General features: G+C 50.0%; 1 protein-coding gene across 1 annotated transcript in view; it reads right to left on the bottom strand.

Moving 5' to 3' along the window:
- Window positions 1-26,971, bottom strand: part of LOC141731337 (uncharacterized) — a 306,819-nt gene that overhangs the window by 119,746 nt on the left and 160,102 nt on the right. Inside the window, exon 6 of the mRNA XM_074555956.1 lies at window positions 5,264-5,281. Coding sequence (XP_074412057.1) covers window positions 5,264-5,281 — 18 coding nt within the window. The remainder of the gene's footprint in view (window positions 1-5,263; window positions 5,282-26,971) is intronic.

The raw sequence follows: 26,971 nt of genomic DNA, 5'->3' as shown, positions 1-26,971 counted from the left end.
TGCGGCAATAGCCAGGGAACAGGATAATTTAGAAAAGATCCTTAGAGGTGACGATTAGAGGGTCAGGGGCTTTACACTTTAGGGGACCTGATGCAACATCTAGAAGAGCCCTTGGTAAACTTTGAGATGGGACCCCTAAATGAAGAATTAGAATTTTTGGTTGATATAGGAGCAGATAAGTCCTGTCTCAACAAAGTAACCTCTGAAGTTAGACAAAAAACCAGCTACGTAGAAAGGATATCCAATAGCACCAAAACTGGCCAGTAAGACTAAACTTGTAATAAGTGGTGTGAAAGTGAAAGGTACCTTATTGTTGTCTTGTTGTGTGTGTGAGAGTGAGTCACAAAGTCAGCCTCAACTTCCTGGGAAGGTGGGAAGGGGGCAGTGGGAGTGTGTGTGTGACCTGCAAACCAGGCTTGTGTCCCCCCGGGCCGGTGGGGGCTGTGACTGAAGTGTGTGTGTGTGACTTGCAAACCAGACTAGTGCTCCCCAGATGAGTGAGGGAGCTGTAGCTGTAAGAGCTTTAGTTACACGCAGGTGAATGTGCACCAGAGGCAACCAGAGTCAGGGCCCTTCCAAGAGGCCCAGAGATACTGAGACCTGTGGGCCAACCCCAAGGTGAGGGGGGGGCTATAGGAACCCGTGATTTTCTAGCAATAAGTTTGTGTCTTAAAGGTGTGGAAGAATGTGTGAAAGTGAATGAGAAATGAGAGAGTGAATATAGATGAGTTAGAATAGAGGTAATGTAGATTGTGCATTACAAGTTTTACCACATCTCCTTAGAAGGAAGTGTATTGTGTAAAAGAATGGTGTAAGGGAAAAAAAAATTAAGTGTAAAAGGTTGAAAGAAGTATTTAAGCTGTAAGTGAAAGTAAGAAACAGAAGCAAGAGATAAATAAATAAGGTCCTGAAAAATAGAACAGAAAACCAGTGAATTAAATACACAGAAAAATAGGAGAATAAATGTACTTTGGGAGTTAAGTTAGCTGAGAAATACAACTCCTTGCTAAATACAGAATATGTAGAAGTTGATGAGAGAAACATACAGGCTATGGAAAAAGAGAAATTACCAATAACATTAAACAGAGAAACTGAGTTTTGATAAAATTATTAAATAGCAGACCATTAATGCCTGTGTTGGAAAGCCCATTTCAGGTACTCTTCATTACAAATTTGACTGTGAAGACCAAAAGAGAAAGGCTGGACTCACATCACTCTCACCCCCTGGCATTGGACCAGGATTCAACATCAGGTTTTTTCCCTCTGGCATTCTGGCATTGGACCGGACTGCACCCCATTCTCCCTCTGGCATTGGACCAGGATTCAACATCAGATTTTTTTCCCTCTGGCATTGGACCAGACTCCATCCCTTTCTCCTTCTGGCATTGGGCCAGACTCCCAGTTTTTCCCTCTGGCATTGGGCCAGAGTCCATACCACTCACCTCCGGGAACTGGATAAGGATTCATCCACATCACAAATTAATTCACCTGAGTATAGTGTGATAAAAGGACCAAAGAATTTAAAGTTGACTCTCAGAAGGAAGAGTCAAAAAGACTGAACTGTATGGGAAAAACTGGTATCAGGGTTTTATATTGCTTAAAATGTTTCAAGACTGTTTTGTGTAAACTATGTTGGTAAAAAGTTTAAGACTGTAAATAAGTAATTCTGGTTTAAGTTCCCCAATTTAATTCTAAAGACTCCAGGTTAATCCTCTACAGAGCACTCCCCTAAGAGAAACCAAAATTGGTAGGGAACAGACCAAGAGAGGTTTAACCAGAGAAGCGGGTAGAAGGGACTCTAAAGAGCTTGGAAGCTTCTCCTCAGTAAAATTCCCCAAGAGGCAAGGCCGGGTGGGCAGGCTGTGCAAGATGACCCATACTGGACTCTTGGGAAGGGTAGTACTGATAGCTCTGATTGCTGGTGGTGCTCTGGGAAGCCCAGCTGAGCTGTGCAGTGAATGCTACCAACCCCTCTATGAGGAGGAAGTGAGCTCCTTGTCCAGAGTCCATATCAGTTCTAACCCTGATTGTGTTAACCCCTCCCCATTGGTCCTTTATCACTAAAATAAGAGTGTATTGGATAGCATACAATACTGCCACTTTTAGGCAGCCACTCCTAGGAGAGTGCCCTATAGGGGAAGCCTGGTTGTGCTTTGAATGTGATGCTGCTGAAACAAGCACGACAGATTTAGTAAAAAGCAAAGAAATAGGGAAAATAGTAAGAAAAATTGTTTGTTACAAGTATTTATATGAGTGTACTGGAAAAGAGATAAACCCCTTTTGGAACACATTTCAGGGGAGCTCTAAACCCCTAGGTTTGATCTCATCTGGCAACTGCATTGCTAGAGTGATAAAACCAATTTTCTTATTACCCAAAGAAACTGGATCAAGTTTGGGAGTTCCTATATATAATAATTTGGGAGAAAATAAACAGAACAGGCAAAGTGAAATAGAAATTGAGAAAATCCAAAATTGTAAAAGCCGAGTTTGGATCCCAATATCTGTGTTGAACAAAGTCATCCAGCTCCAGGCAATATTAAAAATAAAGAATTCAATTATTAGGAACATTTCAAACGAAATAAAAAGATTAGCATGTGTAAATAATCAAGATCAAACTCCTACACTTCATCCTAGTGGGTGGGAGAATTTGGATATTTTCAGAAAAGATGTATGGGAAAAGGTGGTTTTTCTCGCTGTGTGTGTACTTGGAGGATTGCTCTTTTTACTATGCTTATTTATCTTTTTTAGTGAAATAGTATTTGCCCTGCAGACCAACCTGAAGAAACCAAGGAAAGTAACAAGGTTAAGTAACCATGCTTACGAAAGTGCACAAGAAATTTATAGTAGATTCAAAACAAAAAATTGTGAGTTGATGCGAGCTCAAAATTTCAGCTCGATCAAAGAAAAAGAGGGGGGACTGTTATGAACAAAAATTCGGTTAATTTTTTTTTGTGAGAAAAAGTTACAAAAAGGCAGCCAGATTACTGTCCCGGCCAAAGTTCCGCGTGTTTTTTTATTGTAATCACGGGTCGTTGTAGTTAATGGTTGTTTTTGTATTAGTAAAAGCCCTGGCTAGGGCGAGCTAATGGCCCTTCCAGGAGGCTAAGGTGTACTTTTCCCAGAATAGTGAAGACACCTGAGAGGGTGGGGGGGGTTATGCAAAGTGATTCCAGGACCAGCATGCTTTTTGGGACCCCAACTCCAAACGCACAGAGAAAACCCCAAAAACAACGAGCCAATTAAGAGTTGAGAGACTGGAGTGATGTCTGGACGTGAGGAGCCAAGTGCTGAGCCTCAGAGACGCTGGAAACCTTCGTTGATCCTCACCCTGTCTTCGAGAGCCCCTGGGCCAGGTCTGGGAGGAAGCGAGACTGAGACGAAATCAAGATCTGACGGGGACACCACACCCTAAAGGCTCCCACGAGGACCGGATCCCCCAGCTCTGTCCCTAGTGGACAGAGCTGCGCACATCCTCCTCCTCTGAGTCGCCCTGGGAGACACGACGGGGACTGCAGCCCTGCCGAGCTGCCCAATCCTGAGCTGATCACTTTTAATAAAGGCATTAAAAAGGAGAAGAAGTCTCCTGGCCTTGTTTATTTCACTGTGCATTTGGAGATGAGCCCTGGAACCTCAGGGCCTGGGAGGAGATTGCACAAACCTTGCCAGGAGTCAAAGGCAGAGGAAAACCCCAAAGTGTCTCAAAGCATTAATGGGTCTCTCTCCAATATAGGCTCCTCATGGACTCCTTGGAGGAGAGAATTGCTGGCCAGGATGGCACAAAAACCTATGAGACACCCAGTGTGGAAAGGAAAATCCTAAGTACCTTCAACACCTTGAGTGTCTCAAAGCATTAATGAGCCCCACTGAGTGTCAGTACAAAGCTCTCCAGGGACTAATTAATGCAGATAATTGGGGCCATGATTGCACAAACCTCTCACAGAGTCTGTATCCAAAAGGAAACACCAAGTGCCTTAAAACAACTGAAGTACCCTGAAGCATTAATGAGCCCCACTGAGTGTTGTTACTGACAAAGCCTCTCCAGGGACTAATTAAAGCAGAGAATTGGAGGCCATGATTGCACAAAGCTCTGAGAGACTGCACAGCAAAAGCAAAACCCCAAGTCCTTTGAAAAATCTGCAGTCCCTGGGAGTATTAAGAAGCCCCCAGGGCCATTGCTGAGCAAGGGTCCTCAGGGACTCCTTCCAGCAGATCCTTGAGGCCACTGGCATGTGGGCTAGGGGGGATGCTGAGGGCAGGACAAGGGGCTGACAGTGCCCAGCCTGGCTGGGGCTGTGCCAGGAGGCCCCAGGGCCCCAGAACAAGGTGTCTCCTCCCAGCCCTTGGTGGCACAGACCCTGCTATGCCCCAGCGCACCAAGACTTGGCTTCTCTTTGTCCCCACCTGTCATCACTGCCTCCAGTTCTCTGCTCTGCCTGGGGCCTGGGGACACTTTCTCAGTTGTGTCTCAGTGGGACCCATTACAAGTCCAAGAAACTTTGGAGTTGGATTCTGACTTGGAGCTCTGGAGAGGTTTCTTCAGCTCTGTCTCAGGGACTGATGTTCAGGGCCTGAGCACAAAGCCCAGAGGCTCATAAAGTCCCTGTGCTGTGTCTGTGCTGCTGAGCTGGGCCGAGCTCCTGGCCCAGAGGCAGCAGCTCCTGGCAAGGGCAGCGCTGCAGAGAGACAGCTCTGGCCAGGAGCAGCTCCTGTGCACAGCCCAGCAGGGCTGGGGCACTGCCTGCAGCCACCTCGGGCACAGAACAGAGGCACGGAGAGCTTCAAACAGGCAGGGCTTGGAAGGTGCTGAGAAGTGCCTGGGGCACAATCACTGCCAGCCCTTGGCACAGGAACTTCTGGCTGCAGGACAATGCAGCTGCAGCTCCTGGAGCCATCTCCTAAAGCTGCAACATCCCAATGCCTGCAGATTCTGTGAGTACAACTCTGGGTATTTCTGGTGCAGGGGAGCTGAAATGCTCATGAAGCTCTGACATGCTGAGGGCTTCTGATCAGTCACAGAATATTTCCAAGACAAGGATTTTGATCAAAATGAGGCAATTTCCTAAGACTTTGTCTTCAGATTCTTACTACTGGAGAGTGGCAGGGAGGGGGAATAAATATTAAAGGACGATTATGAATTATTAGTTATGAATTTGGACAAGTGGTGCCTGAGACAACCAAACTTTTCCTTTTAGTGACCAGCAGGTTCACAGGAGATCCCTAATGTGCCTTCAGCCACTCTGCCCATGGACAGCAGCAGCAGCACCTTTGCTGGAGCCATCAGGCTCAGTCTGAGCTGTCCTTTCCCCAAGCTGCAAAGAGAACCTGCCCCCAGGTAGTACCCTGCAAACAGGCAGGTTCTGTCAGGCCAAGGAGAGTGCACAGAGATTTGGAGTCTGTGAGTGCTGGCACAGGAAGATCAGGCACAGGGAACACCTGCAAGAGGAAAACCTCCAGGAAGCAGAGAGAAGGTCAGGGAAGGAGAGAAAACCAACCCAGCAATGCTGGGGCAGGGAGAGTTTAGAGATGCCCACAGGATCCCCTCCAGTGCAGCCCCTCCCTCTGAACAAGCCCTCTCCCTGCTGTGCCCCAGCCCAGCCTCTGCCCTCAGGGCCGAGGCTCCAAGGCGTGCAGCCCCTCCTGTGCAGGCAGAGCTGCAGCAGAGCCGTGGGGCAGCTCTGCAGCCCCAGGCCCAGTTCCCTCTGCAGAGCACAGGGCTGGGAGCAGCTGCCCAGACCTGGGGGCTCTGGAGGGGGCACAGCTGGCTCAGGGTGATGCTGTCCCCAGTGCCCAGCTCTGGGCAATGCTGGCAGGGCAGCCAGGGAAGGAGCTGCATCTCCCTTCATCCAATGCCATCACAAGGACACTTGCAGGTCCCTCTGAGATTTCAGTCCAGGCTGGGAGCTTCACCCCAGCATGCAAAGCTGTCCTAGAGCACCTCTGAGTGATAAGATCCATGGAGAAAAGGCAGAGGTGTTGTGACACTGAAAATGCTGCTGGGTTGGTGGAATGAGCAACGTGAGTCCTTGGCTACAAAGGTGGAGCTGGGCTGTGGTGGATCCATCTGCTCTCAGCAGTACCTGGAGGTTTTTAAGAGAAACGTGGGAGTCTGAACATCCTCCACCTGAGAAAAGTGAAAGCCCAGAGGAGCTGCAAACAGAATGAAGTGACAGATCATCTGCCCCCAGTCTCCACTCATTGCCTTGCCTCAGGGAAATCACTCTGTTCTACCAGAGGGCAGCAGAAACGCTGAGGGTTTCTGATATCCAAGAATACCAGGAAGTACATGGAAGGAGCTTAAAAAGAAAACATCAGAACTCTGAAACACAAGAGCATGTCCGTGTGTGTTACAAAGGAGAGTGTATGGGAAATGGCTTTGATTTTGGTTACAGGGATCTCCTCTAACCCTTCACTGTCCTTTTCTCCATGAACAGGTCCCCACGTGCAGCCCCAGCAAATGTCCAACAGCAGCTCCATCAGCCACTTCCTCCTGCTGGCACTGGCAGACACGTGGCAGCTGCAGCTCCTGCACTTTTGCCTCTTGCTGGGCATCTCCCTGGCTGCCCTCCTGGGCAACGGCCTCATCATCAGCGCCGTAGCCTGCGGCCACCACCTGCACACGCCCATGTTCTTCTTCCTGCTCACCCTGGCCCTCAGCGACCTGGGCTCCATCTGAACCCCTGTTCCCAAAGCCATGCACAATTCCCTCTGGGACACCAGGAACATCTCCTACACAGGATGTGCTGCACAGGTCTTTTTCTTTATGTTCTTTATCACAGCAGAGCTTTCATTCCTGATCCTCATGTGCTCCGACAGCTACGTGTCCATCTGCAAAGCCCTGCACCACAGGACCCTCCTGGGCAGCAGAGCTTGTGCCCACATGGCAGCAGCTGCCTGGGCCAGTGCCTTTCTCTATTCACTGCTGCACACAGCCAATACATTTTCCCTGCCCCTGTGCCATGGCAATAACCTGGGCCAGTTCTTCTGGGAAATCCCACAGATCCTCAAGCTCTCCTGCTCCAATTCCTACCTCAGGGAACTTGGGCTTCTCATAGTTTGTGCTTTTCTGTTATTTGGTTGTTTTGTGTTCATTGTTTTCTCCTATGTGCACATCTTCAGGGCTGTGCTGAGGATCCCCTCTGAGCAGGGACAGCACAAAGCCTTTTCCACTTGCCTCCCTCATCTGGCCGTGGTCTCCCTGTTTATCAGCACCGCAGTATTTGCCTACGTGAAGCCCCCCTCCATGTCCTCCCCATCCCTGGATCTGGCACTGTCAGTTCTGTAGTCGGTGGTGCCTCCAGACCTGAACCATCTCATCTACAGCCTGAGGAACCAGGAGCTCAAGGATGCCTGAGAACAAAGATGACTGGGTACTTTTCAGAACCAAAAAAGCGTTTGTTTTCTGCTGCTTAGTTTTCAGAATTGAACTCATGACTGGCCCAGTCTCTTCCTTCTCAGGTCTTTGGTGATGCCTATGGGTTGTTCTTGCCATAATGTGCTCAATTAAATGTTTCTATTTACCCCTCACCTAATTCCCTGTCTGCCTCTTGAATTGGATCCAGAAGCTCTGTATTCCAGGATCTGTACTATTGCTTTGTTTGAACAAAATAAACGACCTTGCAGAGCCCTGTTTTTCTGGGATCCCAACTCTGGGACCTGCATGAAGTTATAGGGGGGAAAGGGAAGGGTCCCAGCACAGCAGCACTGGCAGGGAGCAGCAGCACTTGGTCCTTTCAGAGCTGCTCTTCCCAAGTCCACACTCTCTTTCCCAGCCCTTCCGTGGGTGCCAGGCTGGAGTGCTCTGGCAGCTTGGTCACTGTCCTGCTGCGTGTCCATGCTGTGACCACAGGCAGGGACAGGCCATGGGCACTGCTGGGACACAGCTGGGCTCCAGCACAGCAGCTCCATCAGCAAAGGGCATCTCCTGAGGGCAGGGAGGCTTTGCCCTCTCTCCATTTCCTGCTGTCAGCAATGTGCCCCAGGAATGCCCTGGCACAGCAAAGCCCAGTGCCTGGGGCAGGGGGGAGTGTGCAGGGGGGCTCACAGCAGTGTCCTGGCACAGCCAGAGCTCCCGGGATAGCCCTCAGGGAGCAGCAGAGCAGGGCCTGGGCTGTGTCTTTGTTCTGGGGACAGCCAGGGCGATTGTCCCACACCAGCCTCTGCAACCACCATTGCCAGCACTGGCCTCTGCCCTCACCTGCAGGAGGTTGTTTGTCCCTGCACAGAGGGACACCAACTGACCAGGCCAGCAGTCTGTGTACTGAGCTGTGTACTCAGCTCTGTACTGAGGAGACTTCAGGAGTGCATCATGTGTCTGTGTGGGGAGATGAACCCCAGTGAGCACAAACACCATCAGCAGCACCCGGGAGTGGCACAATTCCAGTGGCACAAACAGTGCCTTGAGGCCACTTCACTCAAGAGGAATGTCCTCTGGGAAACCACCTGAATTCTTTGCCTGGCTGTGCTGAGGACTGCATGGAGAGAAACATCCGGGGCAGGGAGGCTCCAGGGAAAATGCTCAGGACCACCATGGACTGCACAGAGAGACATTGGAGTGGTGGCTCTGTGGGGAGAAATCACAGCTGCCTCCCTTCTGAACCACTCTGAGGACCTAGACAGGGCTGTGCTGTGTCCTGGGCACTGAGCTGGCACTGAAGGATGTGGAAAAGGCCTTTGGTGTCAGGGATGTTGAGAAGGCTGGGCAGTGTCACTGTGAGACTTCTCTCAAAGCCCTTGGAAAGGCCAGAGCCATCCCAGAAGGTCCTGGGCACCTGGGAAGGGCAGACTGGAAGCAGTCTGCAGACATGTGGCAACAGCTCTCTGGCCACAGAGAGCAAGGCACAACTTTCCCAGGCATTGTCCTGGGGAAGGCAGTGAGAAGATCATAGAAAAGAATGATAAACAATTCTTATCTTCGCTTGCTGCACCTGCTGTTGTGAACATGTGGAATGTGTTATGGAGATTTGTTTACCAAAGGGTAATTTATTAATTAGCCACTGGTGATGGTGTTTGGATTCAAGGACCAAGTGAGTCCACCTGTCTGGTGACTTTCTGTAAGAGCGATGGGTTTCTTAATAAGTAGAGTATAGTAAAGTGATTGATCAGCCTTCTGAGAATCATGGAGTCAATGCTAATTATTACCCCTTTGGGGACTGCTGGTTACAAGTGGTGAACCCTGATGTGACCCAGGGGGAGCTCGTGGTTGTGAAAAGGTGCCTGCAGAAATGAGCATCCAAATTTCTACAGGGGGGGAACATCAATACAAACTTGACCTGGAGCAACGCAGACAGGGGGGCCTCCAGGAGCCCAAAGTTGAGGGATCAGAGAGAGGAAACTCAGGGCTGGGTGTTTTTGCTTCATCTTGGTCATTTGTGTATTTTGGGTCCCTGAATCTTGGTGTTTTGGAGGTTTATATGGGTGGCAGATTCCTGGTGACTTCCAGGACTTGGGCAGTAGGAACTCCCTAACCCAATGTGCTCATACATTGTATTTTTCCCCAAACCAGGATTTCTCTTTCCCAAACCTTGGCTGGATGGAGAAGGAGGCTGTTAGGAAGATGTCTGGGGACACATAGGCAGGTGAGGAGGAAGTCAGTGCCCCTTTCCCCTTCTCTTCTGCTCCCTCTCCCAGCCGAACACGGCCCCTGGCTGCAGGACAGCCCTGCTGCTGATGCCATCCTGCTGGGGACGCACAGGGGGGATCTCCTTCCCTCTGGCATGGAGGCAAATCCCATCTCTTTGTCCTTCCTCCCCCAGACAAGCAGCTGAGGATGGAGACCAGGGAGGACAAATCCCCATGGCAGCAGAACCTCATGGAAGAGGCCGTTTTGAGCAACTCCACAGCACAGGAATTGAACAGGAAGGAAAATCCCTGGAGACCCTGCAGGAGGAGGGGCTGCAAACCCAGCCTGGGGTGCTCTGAGGAGGGAAGAGCCACCCTGTGCCAGGAAGGTGGACAGAGCTTCAGCCAGAGCTCAGAGCTGGTGATCTGTGGAGCAGCTTCATGATGGAGAGAAGCCCTGCAAGTGCTTGGAGTGTGGGAAGAGCTTCGGGCAGAGCAGCACCCTGATCTGCCACCAGATGATCCACACTGGTGGATCCCTATGAGTGTGGGGAATGTGGGAAGGACTTCAGCTGCAGCTCTGCCCTCACCATCCACCAACGCGTTCGCACTGGGGAGAGGCCCTACAAGTGTCCCGAGTGCCAGTGGAGGTTTCAGACCAGCTCCCATCTCCTCCCTCATCAGTGGATTCACAGGGAGGAGAGACCCTTCCACTGCCCCAGCTGCAGGAAGGGATTCAAGCACAACTCCACCCTCGTCAGGCACTGGTGCTTCCACACTGGGGAGAGGCCCTGTGAGTGTCCCCAGTGTGGGAAAAGCTTCTCAGACAGCTCTGACTTCAGTAAACACCAACAGCGTCACTGGTAAGGGAAGCCCTCCGAGTGCCCCAACTGCAGGAAGGGCTTCGTGCGCTGCTCCAACTCCATCCCCCATTGGAGGGTCCACGTTGGTCAGAGCCCTTCAGACCCACATTCCCAGTGACCTGAATTGGGAAGACACTTGGCTAGTTATCCCTTTGTTAAGGCCCTAATTTTCTTTTGATTGATCTTGATCCCTTACAACAGTCAAAATTGGGGGAAAAATCAACAAATTCATTGAAGGCATCTAAAGCCTCACTTTTTACAAGTGTTTCAGGGGAATCTGGGATTCAGGGAGATACTTGGGGGGTTTTGGGAGTATTTGATGTGGTTATCTCCCTTTCTTGGCACTCAAAGAGATGAGAGGGTTCAATCTATCACCTCAATACCCCTCAATGCCACTGAAAACTACTCAGTCCCAGCCAAAAATTCCTCGATTCCACAGCCCCTCAGGGTGGAATGGGGTTGGAAGAGGATTGGGTGAAGTGTGCTGCAAATCAGGAGGGGTGAGATGGTCATTGGGTGGGGTGGGATGGGTGGGATGGGGTTTGGGTGGTGTGAAATGGGGGAAATACGGCTTGGGAAGTGGGTCTTGATGTCCAGCAGGGGTGGGATGGGTTGGGACTGGGGAGCCGGGGTGTGAAACGAGACAGCTAAAGTTTGGGGATGATGAAGGGAGGGGGAACCCGTTACCGAATGTGTTTTTGGATATGAAAACAATGACACCTCCCACGGCCCCAGAGCTCAGAGCAGCTGAGATGGTGCCGGACGCAAGGCCAACTGTGGATCTTTCTCTCCCTCTCAATCTTCTCCTGATTTCCTCTTCTCAAAATCCACACCTTCTCTGGGCAAACTGTTCCAGGAGGGTCTTTTTTCTGAATCCCTACCTAAACCTACTCTCTTTCCATTTGGATCCAGTCTCCCTGGTCCCTGGTCCTGTCCTTGCCTGCCCTCGTACAAAGTCCCTGCCCAGCTTTCTTGTAGGTTGCCCTCAGGTACTGGAAGGCCACAGCTCGATGAAGTCTGAGTCTCTTTGCCAGGCTGAAGAAGCCGAGCTGTGTCAGCCTTTCCTTGCAGGAGAGGAGCTGCAGCCCTGGTACCATCTGGGTGTCCCTGCTGGGCCCCCGCTGCAGCATGGCCACGTCCTCGCCGTCCGTGCCGGGGAGCCCGGCAGAGCCGGCGGCAGCGCTGCAGGTGCAGGGTCAGCGGCAGGGAGGAGACACGGCCCTGGCGGCGGCTCCGGGAGCAGCGATTGGCGCTGGGCCGCCCGCACTGCAGAGAGCCGAGGCCCCTGTGCCTGCCCTTGTGCCCAGGGCGCCTTTCCCCGCCGCTCGCCCGCCCGCTTGGGGGAAACGCCCCCTCTGCCGCCCCTCGGGGCCGCCCCTCGCCGCTGCCCCGGGGGCTCCCCAGCGCCAGCTGGAGGGGCCCAGGCCTCGGCCTCACCCTGCTCAGCCCAAGGCCTGGAAAAGCAGATTCAAACACCCACCCAAAAAGTGCCCCAGGATTCCAATCTTTTCTCTACAGCACTGCTTTGCTATCAGAGTCTGCATGGGATTATAAAATCACCAGGAGAAAAGAGCATGAACAAGTTCTGCTTTGGCAGTACCTCAAGGCTTTGAGGGAGAGGGTGTGGTGCTTACTCGCTCAATGGGTTGCACAGAAAGTGTTGAAATGGTAAAAATAGTACAAACCCCTTAGAACTTGGAAGGAAAACCTGAAGCACTGGCAGCTAGCACATCAGAAACACCTGACTTTTGCTCCTCTCTTGCACCTGAGAGCTTCCTGGGCAGGGGCAATTCTTCCAATGGCCATGGCTAGAAAGGGCAGCGAGCAGATGGATTTAGCTTCTCCTGCCAGCCGTGAAATGTCAGTTGTCATTTGTGTGCACTGAGGATTCCGTTTCAGACTCTGAACTGGCGCAGCTGCTCCTCGGGCGCTGCTCTCATGCAGGCGCGGTGGTGCTGCTGCAGCTGTCCCGCACACAGGGAGGGCTCTGGAGCCTCCCCGGGGCCACCAAGGAGTACAGGAGGGAACGTACCCGGAATCTGGTGCAGCACCGTGGGGTTGGGGGGATCCTTCGGTCTCTTTGATGGGAGAGGGAGCAGGGCAGATGGAATGAAGATGAGACAGGGATCAGACAGCCCCACACCAGGCAGCATTTTCTCCTCTGAGAGCTCCTCTGAGCTTAGCGAGCTGGTGAAACCTGTGGAGCAAATGAGACCCAGGAGTGAGGGAAAGGCTGGCTGGGAAGGAGTCAGATAAAGCCTGTGTGGGCATTTCTCTTTCCAAGGGGCTCCTGGGAGACAAAGGAGACAAGAAGGATGTCCCATCCCACGACATTTCCTGGGATATGCTTTGGTGGTGGCCTTGGCAGTGTTAGTGGTCTTAGGTTATTGGGAGGACTCTATGATCTTAAAGGTCTTTTCCAATGGAAACAGTTCTGCAATTCTAAACCTCCATTCCTGCTTTTGAAGCATGCAGTCCCAAATAGACCCACATTTGTGTTTTTAAGGAATTTAGCATCTACCATTCCGTCATAGAAATCAGGCTTTTAATGCTCTCAGAACACTTGAATTCCTTGATCTTAAGCTGTGTATTTGAACTGAGGTGCTTTTATTCAGAAAGGTTTGACCATGGGATAAATGCAGGCAATTCAGCCACAATGGCACTTGCTTCATCTGCTTTTCTTTTTCCTTTCCCCATGGGTGGCTGATTTGGGACTATTTGTCTTGTACTTTGAGTTCTGGCTCAGACTTGCTCATGCATGTTCTGTAAAATCCTATCTACTCCTTTGTAGTGAAAAATGCTTGCAGACTGGTGGGAATTGCTAGAGACAAGGCTTACAAACCAGGGCCCAGTATGATTAGCCCAGTATCCCTGCTTAAATCCCTGCTTGTATTAAAAAGGAATGAGCTATTCTAACTCACTTGTCCCCTCCCTCACCCCATTTTTTTGTAGCTCTTGGGGCAGTCCTGTGTGCCATTCCTGCTCTTTGTTATCAAATGTGTGAAGGCATGGTGCTGCTGTAGCTGCAGCCTGAGTTCAGTGGGAACATGTCCAAAGCACTGGGTCCCACAGCAGTGGGCACGGTGAGAGACTGGCCTCTGCTGCCATGGCCATCCAGCCTGGAGAGTGCAGCTGCTGGGGCTTCCCCCATTCTGCCAACAGCAGTCTGCCTCCAGCACGTGGCCTGTATGGCCATGATTTTGCCAGAGTGTGGAAAATGCATTGTTTGAATGTATTTTGATGGTGTCTGACATCACCTGACTGGAGCAGTTTGGTGGGCAGGACGCCCTGTGGGCAGGGCCATGGCAGGGATGGGTGGCTGGCACTGGCAGTGTTATTTTCCCAGACAGACTCCTGGTACAGCTGTGGAGGAGGGCACCAGCAACTGTATCAGCCCAGTGAGCAGCAGCACATGGAGGAGACCCTCATCTGCAAAGAGCCCCTAATCCCTTTGCTCCCCCATGTCAGCGCAAAATGATTCCGCCGCAGGTGAAGGGCTGCTGCAGGCTGGAGACTCCTGCAGCCAGGCCTTGTTGCAATCTCCTTGCTGCAGCTGTGCCTGGGGGATGTTGGCCTGCAGCAGCACTGCTGATGCCTGGGAATGCTGCTGGGCTCAGAGAGGCATAGTGTGTACAAAAGCTGCATTCAAAGCGAAGATGGTGAGACCCCGGAGCTGCTGGCAAGGGCAGCAGCTCTTCTTCATTCTGTGCAGGTGAGAGCCCAGCCTTGGAGCCTGTCCCTGGGGACAGGGAAACGCCCTGAGCATAAGTTTGAATTTTCAGGGACAGTCCAAATGAGAATTGCTTTGTGTTGCAATGTTGGGTTTGGGTGTGTCTGCAGGAAAGAAAGTGGGAATAAGCCCCTTGAACAACAAAGGAGAACTCTGCATGGCCAATTTACACCCTACAGATACACTGATCATATCAGCCCACTGAATATTGGGGGCATCTAATGCAGAGTGCAAAGCTTCTTTGAATAGATAGGAGAGATGAGACTTGAAGAAATAATTTTGCAGATTGAGAAAAAGGGATCAGCCCCAGGGGTCCCATAGACTGGACTTAGTTCTGCCAAATCAAAGGTGTCAAGGATGAGTTGTTTTTACCTCCTCTGTTGGGGAGTATTTCAGAATGACTGCCCCTTGCCATTTCCATTAAGAAAATTTGGAGTTTTCAGGAACTGCCAGGATCAGAAATGTTGTGAGGTAGATCATGTTTATGTTGGGTTCAGGTGTCTGTGCAATAAAGAACGCAGAGAAAAAAAACCCCAGGGAACAATGAAGCAAAGCAAAAGAGGAACGTTTGAAAGGTCAGTTTGTTCCCTACAGCTCTCAGCCAACTGATTTTTGGGTCATCTACTGGGGAGTGCAAAGCTGCTTTTACTTCCACTGCCCGGTGTCAGAACCCAGGAAATTCCTCTGGCTGCCCTGGAGGACTCAAGTCCCCCAAGGGCTCAGAGACCTTGGCACAGAGCCCAAGACCCCTGTGCCTTTGATCTAGCCCTTGGAAAAAAGGATTACCAACCTTATATGAAGAATTACAAGCCATGAAATTTTCAGTAGAATAATAGTTAGCTTGTCACAGGGTGAAAAATAGATTTTTGAAGCTTTTAGAATGAGGGCTTGGGGTCCCAAGATGGAGGAATTTGGGTGTGCCTTGTCCTTTTTCCTTCTTCCTAGCCTCAATCTTCAGCTGTGATGTTGGCACTTTTAGACTGGTTTGGAGTAGAAAATTGTCTAACATAGATGACAGGTACTGGAAAGTAATGGTAAACATTGTACACGTAGTTTTTAGTAAAAAAAGGTAACACCGCCTCAGAGGCAGGTGGAGTGCCTCTGACATTCTTGCTGAGCGGACCTCGGCAGGTCAGGAGAAAGAAGTTTATAGATAAGATACAAGAAACAACCTTGAGACCGAGAAATGAAGAGCTCTGACTCCTTCTTCAACCGCCTGGCTGGGAAAAGAGACTTTCTAACTTAACCTGGGGTCTTCTGACCAGCTAGAGTCCTGAGAGCCCCGTGCCATTGTTTGTGTCCCAGCACTTTGTTTGATGTGAAGAGAATTAAACAAAATCCCACACCAACAAGCTGCAACCTAGAACTGAGTAGGAATTACAGAAATAAAGGCCCTGAAAAGTAGCTTTGGAAAGGGTCTCCTTCCTATGTTATAGGTAAAAGTTAAGTTAAATAAGGGTATAGTTCAATTATATTGTATTAATTATGTTAATTGTATTATGTTAAAGGAGGGGCGGGGCTTATTACAATGTGCTAGGAGAAGGATCCAGGGTTTGGTGGAACAGTGGTCTGGTGGGGAAAGGTGAGGTCAAAGCTGGATTGGATGGAAGATCTGACCAATCATTCGAAGCCCTGTAGAAACGACTGGTCCAGAATGAACGGTGTTTAAGAGCAATGAGAAGCCTGGAAATGGACCAATCATCATGCGGATCCAAAATGGATCAATCCTGGACTCAAAAGGGGCTAAAAATGGGGGGGGTGTTCAGTTGGGTCAGGGTTCTTCTTTTTGGCTACTTGTTTGGGTTTTTTTTGGGGACAGCCCAGTGCACTTGGGGTTAGTGTACTGTTCTGTTTTTGGCTTGCTGTGTGGGTGCCTGGGCTTATCCTGGGTACTCCGTTCCTTGTAGCTATTTTAATAAACAAGAACCTCTTTTTCTGGAGAAAGTTTGGTCTTGTTCATATTCATAACACCTAGACAGTGTGAAACGCTCAGGCCTGGCCCGTCTGGGCTTAGGGCTGGCTGCCCTTGGCAAGGGAATGGAAGGGGATGGAGTTGGGGTGGGGTTTTGCAGCCATGGAAATGAGAGAACCATGGTGAGCATGTCACAAAGGGGCAGCCCCACGCTGGGCTGGTGCAGGTTGTGCTGGACACGGCCCCAGTGGCAGCAGACACGTCTGGATCTGCCTCTCTGTGCTGAGTGACAGTGATTGGAGTAACCCGGCCTTGCGCAAAGACTGGGACCAAGCTCCCAGCGCTGACTGCTCTGAGAGCATTCCTAAACTCAAACCCAGACACTTCTGCCAGGCAGAAGCACGGGTTCAAAAATGGGTTTTACTGGAAAAGGAAAGACAACTGAAGGAAAAGGTGAGGATAGAAAGGAGATGGAAGGCCAGAGCCAAATGGAAAAAAATCCCCCCAGGTTTCAAAGAAAACTGGTCCATGGTGGTCAATGCTGACTCTGTGTCAGAGTAGGTGGCTGACAGCTACAGATGATCCTGCAAGGATGCCCTGAGGCATCACAACATTCTATCATTAGTTTCTCATTTTTGACAGTAGCCAAATCACTCCTACTGTCAGCCAGGACAGGGACTGTGGCCATAACTGACTACAGGTTGGACATGGTCGTGAGATGCAAATTCTGTTGTTTTCTTTGCCATCAATTTTGGGTCTCATTACAGATAAATTTCCCATTCTTCCTCTGCTTGCTGATAGGATCTGAGCCTGAGGGTGGGATTACGGTGCTACAGATACGCCAATAAGGCCTGCCTGCTTGATTGGAGATCTTTGTGGTTTGCAGAAATAACATCACAACTCTGAGAGTTTTCCTGTGGATTCACAGGCCAGCCTCAAGAGGGAATCTTTTTTCCCCTTTTTATCATTGGAGGCTTCCAGCTTTCCCTTCAAACTTGCTACCTCAATACTGCTAAGAGGAATTAAATGCAGGCTAGTTCCATGAGAAATAAAACCAAATAAATTTTCTCAATAATTAAAAATATTCCCCTTGAGCACCACACCCATTAGATGTGTTGATGATAAAGGTGAGAGTTCACCTAACTGACTTCTCTCCTTATGAGCATGGCTCAGCCTCACACAGAGGTGAGGGGGGAGCTGGGCCAATCTCTGCTGGGAGGAAGGGTCTTGTGGCAGCCCAGAGAGGCTGTGCACATTGCCAGGGAACAGCTGTGCCCTGCATGTGCCCCTTCACTGAGCTGTGCTGCTGCCAGTGTCCCTGGAGCTGTGGGGCTGCTGAGCTGTGGGGCAGGCAGAGGAGCAGGAGGGTGCATGTGCAGCTGAGCCATTCCTGGAGAGCACAGGGCTCTGGGATCCCTGCTGTCCCAGGGCAGCCCAGAGGCCAGGCTGTGCCTGTGCCAGCTCTGGGCAAGTGGCTCAGGGTTTTGCCCTGGCCTGCCTCAGTGTCTGCCAGCAGGAGCATGTTTCCCTGTGCAGCTGTTTAGAAGTTTGCAGGAAATGTGTCCCAGGAAATATGGAGCTTCAGATGCTTTAGGTTTGCATTGTGGCCTCTGTTCTATTTTGTGTCTCCACTTTGCAGGCCTGACTGGCTACCCTCTTGCCAAGAGGTTTTCCCTGGCAAGTTCCTCTGTGCTCCTTCCCTCCAAGCCGTTGCCTCCCATTCCGAAGAGCTCTCCTCCTACCAAGCCAAGCCCAACATGCAGCAGAGAGCAGGAGAATGGGGAAAATGGCACCGGCTGGGATGAGGAGAGGAGAAAAAAACAGGAGGTGAGTTCAGAGGGAAAAGGATATAAGGTAAGGAGACCAAGCAAAGTCCTGTGTGGCAAATGTTCAGTTTATGTGCTGTTGGCAGAGCTCGGAGAGCTTTTCCCTGTCAGGAACTGACCCTTTCAGTGAAGTTTGAACAGGTTCTGGTTTGTCTCTTTATCTGGGCCAGAAATGATGGGATACTGAGGATGAGTGAGCACCTGCCCCTGCTGCCTCCAGCCCCATTCCTGGCCATGGCATGGGGGCCCTGGAGCACCTTGGGCAGACAGAGAGCTTGCAGAGATCAGCAGGGCAGGGGAGCTCTGCTGAACTTCCTCAGTGCCAGGGAGCCTGAGATGATGGATGTGTAGGAGCTGGAGAGCAGCCAGCATGCTGAAAGCTCAGCACCACCTGGGCTCAAAGGCTGCTGGGGAAGTGTAGAAGGGAAGGGCAGCAGCAGAAGAAATGAGGGGCTTGAGAAAAGCAGGTTTTGACATCCTGCAGAATGGCTTTGTGGGGTCTTGGCTGGAGATCAGCACTGGCTGTGAGACAGCTTAGGGGCAGGGAGAGAACAGTGATCTAAAGCCCCTGCCATGCCATCCAAAAGGGCAGTGGAGGCAGTGGCACACCAGAACATCCTGATGTCAAACATGTGAATGCCAGCTGGGAATGCAGCTACACTTGCAGAGGAGTGAGCATGAGGGCAGAGGTGGCAAATGTGTGACATGGTCTCTCCCTCACCACTTCGTGTTCCCTTCCCCATCCTGGGCCAAGCTGGACGATCCGTTTGACATTTCCTGGCAGGTCCCAGTTAAATGCATGGCTAAATGTCTTGAGGCATGAATGGGGGCAAGGCTGGATGCTTGATCTGATCACTATGTTCTACTCTTTCCAGACTTCCTTGCTGTATTCCAGAGGTGAGGATATGAAGAAGGGGTCACTGAGACCACCTCTGATCCCCCCCATACGCAGGGCAGTGAGTCCCCCTCTTGGCAGTGCTGCAGGGTCCCTGCCAAGCTCTCCTCAGCTGGAATTCCAGGAATCCCAGGAGATGAGGTAAGTCAAGGTGTTTGCTGCTGCAGTTCAGCTGTTCAGCTCTCTCTTCGCATCTCGTGGGATCATTTTGCCCAGTCAGGTGTCCCATGTATTTAGGCAAACCTGTGTGTATTCTCCATTTTGGCCATCTGTGATGATCCAGCACAAATGATGATCCAGCACAATGTCAAAGGCAACACCCATGTCCTAAGAGCAGAGGTGGTGGTGGGGAAGAGGAGGCAGGGCTTCAAAGCACCTCAAGATGGGTCCTCTGGTGGGCTTGGCTATTGAATTCCTCTGTAATTGTTGTGGTGACATTTGGGGACTGTACTGCCTGGGATAGGGTCCTGCAGGTCTTTGTTATCCTTGGGCAAATACTGGCTACTGGAGAGGTGTCTGCAAATTCAGGTGCTACTTCTGTAAACATCAGGTGTAACTTCACTGTGCCTGTGGCTCCACAATGAAATAAGATGCCAGATAAATTTTGCAGAATAGATGTAAAATCTGATGTATAATCCGATTGGTATTTAATATTTTGATCTGGGCTTAAGATCAACGAGGGAAAGGTGCTATGGAAGAGGCATAGGACTGTACCTGATGGAAAAATATTGGCTTGGATATGCAAAAGAAAATGAAGCTATTACCGTTATGCAAGAGCTAACAATAAAGAGGGAGTCACAGAAGTGTCATGCCAGTTGCGAATCTTTAGTGGGGCTTTTAAGGTGTGATCTGAACATCCTTCCCTAGCAGCTGAGTTGGAAACCAGTCTTTGTTTTCTTGAAAGAGCCAGCAGGTGTAATATCATTCTCAGGAGACAGCAGTGCTCTGACCACATGTAGCACGAGGCTGTCACTAGGGTAAGGCACAAGCAGGCAAAGTCAAGCTTTGGCAGCTGTACAAAAGTAGCTGCCCTCCAGAGTCATGATGCAGCTCAGCAGCTCTTGCTGCTTCAGAGAGGCTTCAGGAGCCACTTGGCTCCAAAAGGAGAGGCAGCAGAACTAGGGAGTTCTGATGCAGGTAGAAGAATTACTGCTGTGTTTTAGCTGGAGCTTGGCCACCTCTGTGTGACTCCAGCAATGGCAAACTTAAGGACAATGAATTAGCTTTGCATCCTGTTGGGTTTATGGGTTGCATTTCCTCCTTTATCATAGTGACCATCCTAAGAAGTTTTGCCTCCTTTCATGGTACGCCCATTCTCTCCCTTTTCTTTCTACCTCCTCACATATTCTTTTGTCCTCCATTTTCTCCAGGCCAAGACCCAGCTGCAGAAGCAAAAAGAATTCTGAAAATGCAGGTAGGTACAGGGCATGTCTGTCCTAAAATGACCATTGTAGTCTTGACTCAGAGTTGACATTTGGAAAGCTGGGTTATCAAAATTTCTTTAAATTCATTTCAGTTCTTTGGTGGGCTCAGTGGACTCTCCCAGAGCCCAGTCTCTGGAAATGTTCTCTGGTGGCACAGTGAAAATTCCTCCAGTGTGAAGTGTTGAGTGGTACCTGGGGGCCCCTGAAATGCAGCGCTGGAAGAGGATACGTTCCTCTCCATCCTGCTCATTCTTTTTATCTCCCTGCAGCCTTTCTAGTGTCACAATTAGTAGGATAAAGAAGGCATTTAGCATGAAATGAGAAATGTTCCCACTCCTTCCTCCTGCTTATGAAGCAGAAAACCTTTCATTGGGGCAGTTTCTGAGCGGAACCCTTTGAGATGTGAAGGAGATTCATGGACATTGCCTGGTATTGTATAGGCAGAAATAGGGAAACCACCTCTGACAGCATGTCCTTATAAATTTTCCAGTTAGGGAGAAAGAGCCTTCCAAAGGGATGCATCCTACGCAGGGCGTGAGTTTGTCATCCTGTGACAGCACAAGCCCAAAGCCACCTATGGCAGGTTCAGAGTGACAAATCTCTTCCCTGGCTCTCTCTGCCTGTGTCAGTGTTGCAGGCTGAGGCTGGGGCAGGAGATGCCTTCTGCCTTGTCCCTGTCCCTGCCTTGCCTGATCCCTGAGAAGTGGAATTGTGCCAGACAAAATGCAGTCTCTGGTGCATCTGGGTCAGGCAGTGCTTTCAAGTTGAAAGGCTCAATGACGCTGTTGTTGTTCCTTTGGCATCTCTGGGTGTGTAATGATAGGAGAGATGAGACTTGGAGAAATAATTCTGCTGATGCAGAACAAGGGATCAGATCCCCTGGTCCCTTTGGGGATCAGGGTTAGTTCTGCCAAATCCTGGCTATGGCCCCTTTGGAATGACTCTTTAATTACTGATATGAAGCTGGAATGCTTAATGCGGCTAGGGAATAGTACTGCTCAGTAAGTAAGGTGACATTTTTTCTGGACTAATTCTGTACTGGAAATGACTTAACTCATTAAACCTTACCTGTCTCACTTTTATTACTGACTACAGCATTCTACAGGATGAAGAAATCCAGGTTTAAGACACTCATCCTGCTTGGCTGCCATATGATTTTATTCTCTGTGCAGCCATGTAAAGAACTAGTTCTCTTAATTCTAACTGCTTTGTTGGAGAATATTTAAAAATTACCTACCCTCTGCTATTTCCATTAGGAATATTTTGAATTGACAGTATTAGCCAAGATCAGAAATGTTTTGAGGCAGGTCATGTTTATGTTGTGTTTGGGTGTCTCTGCTGAAAAGACAGCAGGGAATAAACCCCTGGAACAAGTAAATAGAGCAAACTTGGAACTTTGGGATGAGCACTTTGTTCCCTACCAATACAGGCTCACAGAATACTGGGTACATCTAATGCAGAAAGCAAATCTTCTTTTTTATCTAAAACGTGGTGCCACTGTTTGTGTCCCAGCACTTTTTTTGTTGTAAAGAGTAATGTAAAAATCTCAAAAATGCAAAACCCGACCTGGAATTGAGTGGGGCTTACAGAAAAAAAGGGCTTGAAAATTACTTTTGAAAACAATTACTTCCTTGCCCGTGTCAGATTCTAGAGAGCACTGTGAGTTTCCAATTGTTTGGAAGGAAAGGGATCCTGTAGTAGTAGGGAGGCAACGGGCACCACATGAACTGGTAGAGCCCTTCTCTCTTGCTTGCCAGCTCCATATTGTCCAGAGAAATGAAACTGATGCTCGTTGCATGAAAAATGAAAAACAAAGCAATCTTCTCAGTAACTAAAATACACTTTGAATTCCTCACCCATTAGATGGGTTGATTGTACAGGCATGCATTCAATTAACTCACTTCTTCTCTTGTACCTGAATGTCAGCTTCTTCTGAGCCTACAGCAAAAAGGCAGAGGAAGAAGGGAAAGAGCTCTTGGTACAAGACAGGAGCTGGGATGCCTCTGTTCCCAAGGAAATGGGCTGAGCTGTTGGGCTTGGAGCCTCCTGTGCTGGAGCCTGGCCTTGGGAATGGAGGTCTGGGCTCGCGGGTGGCTCAGGGGCCTTGGCCCAGGAGCCCCAGCAGAGCCGCGGGGCAGCGCTAGCCCCAGGGGCACTGCAGGGAGGACAAGGACAGAGGGCAGGGGGAGCTGGGCTGCTGGCTGGCACGAGGAAGGGTCTTGTGGCAGCCCAGAGAGGCTGTGCACATTGCCAGGGAACAGCTGTGCCCTGCATGTGCCCCTGCACTGAGCTGTGCTGCTGCCAGTGCCCCTGGAGCTGTGGGGCTGCTGAGCTGTGGGGCAGGCAGAGGAGCAGGAGGGTGCATGTGCAGCTGAGCCATTCCTGGAGAGCACAGGGCTCTGGGATCCCTGCTGTCCCAGGGCAGCCCAGAGGCCAGGCTGTGCCTGTGCCAGCTCTGGGCAAGTGGCTCAGGGTTTGCCCTGGCCTGCCTCAGTGTCTGCCAGCCAGGAGCATGTTTCCCTGTGCAGCTTTATAGACATTTCCAGGAAATGTGTCCCGTGAAATATGGAGCTTCAGATGCTTTAGATTGCATCTCTGCCTCTGTTACATTTTGTATGTCCATTTTGCTGGCCTGACTGACAGCAGTGGTCCCAAGGAGGTTACCTTGGGATCTGTAGTTTCCCTGCCAACATCCCAAATTCTTTTACCTTCCAAGGCCCTCCTTTCACAGAGTTGCTATCTAAGTCTCCTTTTTTATTATTATGCTGACCATTCTGCAGGGGCAAAAAATCCTGATTTAAGACATTGCTTTTTTTCTACTGCATTGCCACTTAATTTATCCTCTGTGAAGCTGTTGTATAGAATTGCAACTAGAAAATCAGCCTTTAGTTAGCCTGGCCTGAAAGTGGCCCAATCTCATACAGTTTAGAATGAAAATCCTTGGGGAAAATGAAATATCTAGTGTCAAGAACACAGTTCACACTTGGGTAACACTCCTGCACTCCTGCAATGTTCAGATTTTCTTTGAATGTCCTCTGAAATATTCCAACAAAGAGAAGACAATGTTGGTCTAAATGCATCCAGGTATTAGAACCTGGGGCTTCTTTCAGGAACTGGAAAGATGATGTTTACTACAATCAGCATAATAAGGGCAGATAAGAATCTCTGTCAAGAGCAATCATCATCTCTGCCCTTCTCTATCACACACAGAGGCTCTCCAGCATGCAGGGGCTGGGGCCTTCATCAAGCAGCAGGTTTCAGTCTGCTGGCCAACAGAGTCAAGTCATGTCTGCTGCCAGTAGCCCATCCCTTGGGAGAGGGTCTAGGCATTGTACCTTGCTGCTCTCAATCCCAATCTCTGTGTCTTGAGAGCTCTGCACTCTGGAACCTGTCTTGCCTGTTGCCCAGCATTGTGTTTTTGGAGACTTGAAGTCTGTCAGAGGTATACAGGAACCTTTGCTTCCATTTCCAGGCCTCCCACTGAGCCAGGCCAAGGAGACAGATCATCCCACCAGTCCTGGTCCTACGAGGGACAAAGAGCTGAGGGATGCCTTTGGAAAGGTAAGGGATAAGGACAGGCATGAGTGAACTTCCTTTCCAGTGGCTGTTTAGTGCTTGGCCCAAAATGTCACTGAAAATCATCATCTTCCACTCTTGGGGAATGGGGATTCCCTTGGGAATACATTGGACAGCTACAGAACCATTGCTTGGCTATTTCCAGTGGTGCCAAGATTCTTGGTTTGGAGATGGTGCTAAGGTCATGTCAGAAGCATTCTTTATGTGCAAAGGCTGTTTTAGAGAAGTTCTAAATGACAGAGCAAGCTACACATCAGTGAATGTGGGCAAAGTGCATCCTTGGAAGCAGAGAGGCAAAGATTCTAATGTTGGGTGCAAGCAAGGCTGCAAAAGAAAATGGGAGAGGTTGATTTTTCCTGGTTACCTTTTGGCTGTATCTCACAGCCCTCTCATTCTCAAGTTTTCTGCTCATGAACATCAATACTTCTGCAACTTGTTTTCACATGACTCCTCCTTTTGGTCTCCTGATCTCAGAGACCAAGTCCTTCAGAGTCCTTCAGAGCTGAGTCCTTCAGAAGCCAGGAAGTGAGAAACAGCTGCAATTCCTGGCCATGAGTGTTAAGCAACAGCGCATTAGCCCTCCTTGCTGGGTATTGCACATGGTTTTTATTCTCCTGCCATGGCCTGTAGGAACTGAACTGCCTGCTCCCTAGCCATGTCAGCTCTTCCTCTGCCTTGGAGCACTCCTATGACTTTCATGCTTCAAGCAGGGCTTCCTGACATTGATTGCAGTTGCAGCAGTGTAAGGTTGTGGCACTAAAGTGTTCCACCTCACTGTGTGTAATTGCCAAGGTGAGGACAGGAGACATTCCTGTGAAACTGTTGGAATGTGGATGGAGCTGCATTGAAGCCTAGGGCACTCTGTGGACTCTGTGCTCCTGATGAGATGTTGTGTGTGGTTTGTGTATTTCTGCTTACAGTCTATGATGTATTTCCATTGCACCCAGATCCGTGCTGCTTTGTGCATGTTGGCTCAAAAGAACTTGGGGCGGAAGGACGCAGAGCTTTTGGAGAGAGAGATGAAGAAAAGGAGACAAAGGAAAACATCATTGCCACCTATTCCTGAGACAGTCAAGCGTGGGCATGCAGCTGAAGCAAGTAAGTAGTGGCTACACTTGTGGTGGTCCTTTTTGACCACTTGCTTGCCCTTTGCACAGTGTTGCAGTCAGACTGGGGAGCTGTTCAGCTTGCATCTGAGTGGAAGCTTGCTTGGGATTTAATTCTGTTTCCCAAAGAAAAATACAGAGGCATGAAGTGTCTTGCCCACGGCCTCACTGAGTCAGTAACAGAATATCAGCTTCCCTCCTTCACCTCTAAAGTCTTTCAGAGAAGAAAATTCTGTCTTGCAAAGTACACTGGGGCTTCAGACTCTCTCCTGGAGAGCAGCCTCCAGGGAAGGGGAGTCCAAAAGAATGCTTTTCAACCAGGCTGCAGCCTGGAAGAAACAAAATTCAGCTCCTTGTAATGAAAACACCAGAGATCCTTCTGCCACTCCCTGCTGAGGAGCTGGCACTGTAGGGCTGTGCTGAAGCCCCAGCCAGGGCTTCTGTTGCAGCCCCAGGAGCAGCAGCAGAAGTTGTGGATCCTGAGTGGATCCCGGCTGAGGGGCTCTGCCTGCAGGGCTGTGAGCGCTGCCCGAGGGCGGCAGCGGGGCCCTGAGGAGGCAGCACTCAGCCCAAGGGCAGCATGCAGGGTTATCTGCACTTTCCTTTGGCAACTGCCCCGCCAGCCTCTGGAACAGGAGAACAAAGGCAAAGCAATGCTGGGTTTCCTTGTTTCTTAGGGGAAGCATCACTGCAATTTGGTTTTAAGCTAGAATAAGGTAGATTTAGATTAGACATAAGGGAGAATTTTTTTTATAATGAAGGGGATGAAAAGCTGGAAGGTTTTCCCAGAGAAACTGTTGTTGGTCCATCCTTGAAGGTGTTCAAGGCCAGCTTACATGGGGCTCTGAGGAACCTGATCAGGATGAAGATGTCCCTTCTCACAGGGGTTGGACTAGATGATGTTTAAAGGTGCCTTCCTACCCAAACTCTTCTAAGATTCTGTGATCATTGTCCCATGTTAGTGTTATACTTGATATAAAGTGGTATTTCATTGTTATACTTGAAGTTCTTTGGGGTAACAAGCAGATGTTACCCAGCTCCAGCAAGTTTTCTGATCCTTTCCATTGTCACCCTGTCCAGCACTCTCCCCTTACAAGCTCCTCTTTGGTCCCTGCAGCCGTTAGCCTACCACCTATTGATGGCACAGCTTCTAGAGGGCATAGAAAACACCCTGGTAGTGCCTTGAAGGAGAAGGTCTTGAGGAAGCAGGACAACGTGCCCTTACTGCCCAATTCACCCATCATCCATGGGGATGGCAGCTTCCCATGCAGCTCCTCAGGTAAGCCTGCTCCATGGCAGCTTTTCCCACTTGGGTTTTTCCTTGCACAAGGAGCACAAACTGCCTCCTGCCTCAGCCAGCACTGCTGGGATCTTGGCTCCATAGTCTGTCCTGAGAATGAACAGCAAATCTACTTTTGAGTTACTCCAGCTTGGACGTACTGGAGCAGTTGGTTCTTAGAGATCCATTGGAAAGTTGAACTGAATAAAGTCGTGGTAAAGGCCTAAGCTCTGGCTTTTGCCCATCCTAAGAGTCCAAACTACAGCACTGGTGCCAGGAGGCAGCTGTGACTGCAGGGATGAGCTGCAGGGCAGTCTGCTGCTGTGCTCACTGTGCTCCTATGAGAACCACCACGATCAGTTGTTCACTCACCATCTGGGCCCTGTGCTGGTGCTGCTGTCCAGTTCTGCAGCCAGCTGTTCTGCTCTCCAGCAAGGGCTGTCTCTGCAGGGCAGTCAGTGGCTTGGTGCAGTCGTGCTGCTGCTGCTTCCAGAAGTGCCCAATGGCTCCTCACTGCAGCCACCCCACAGCCTGCAGTGCCAAGAGGGAACAAGCAGTGCCTCCTGTGTCAGCCAGCAAATACAGCACCCCTGTGCAGCAGATGGCAGCCAGGAGGGGCTGCCTGCTCCTCCCAGGCTGTTTGCTGCCTGCAGCAAATGGACAGCAGAGAGTCCCTAGTGGCTCTTGTCCCTCCTTTGTGGGTAGCCCTTGCCTGTGCTGTGATCCCAAGTAGGGTGAGATAAGAAGAAGGGAGCTAGGAGTGATACTTGAATGCTCTTCTCTAGTGATGCTACTTCCATGT

The sequence above is a fragment of the Zonotrichia albicollis genome, chromosome 20, assembly GCF_047830755.1.
Source record: "Zonotrichia albicollis isolate bZonAlb1 chromosome 20, bZonAlb1.hap1, whole genome shotgun sequence".
Lineage (NCBI taxonomy): Eukaryota > Metazoa > Chordata > Aves > Passeriformes > Passerellidae > Zonotrichia > Zonotrichia albicollis.
The sequence above is the reverse complement of the archived record's forward strand: the minus strand, read 5'-3'. Positions and strand labels throughout refer to the sequence as shown.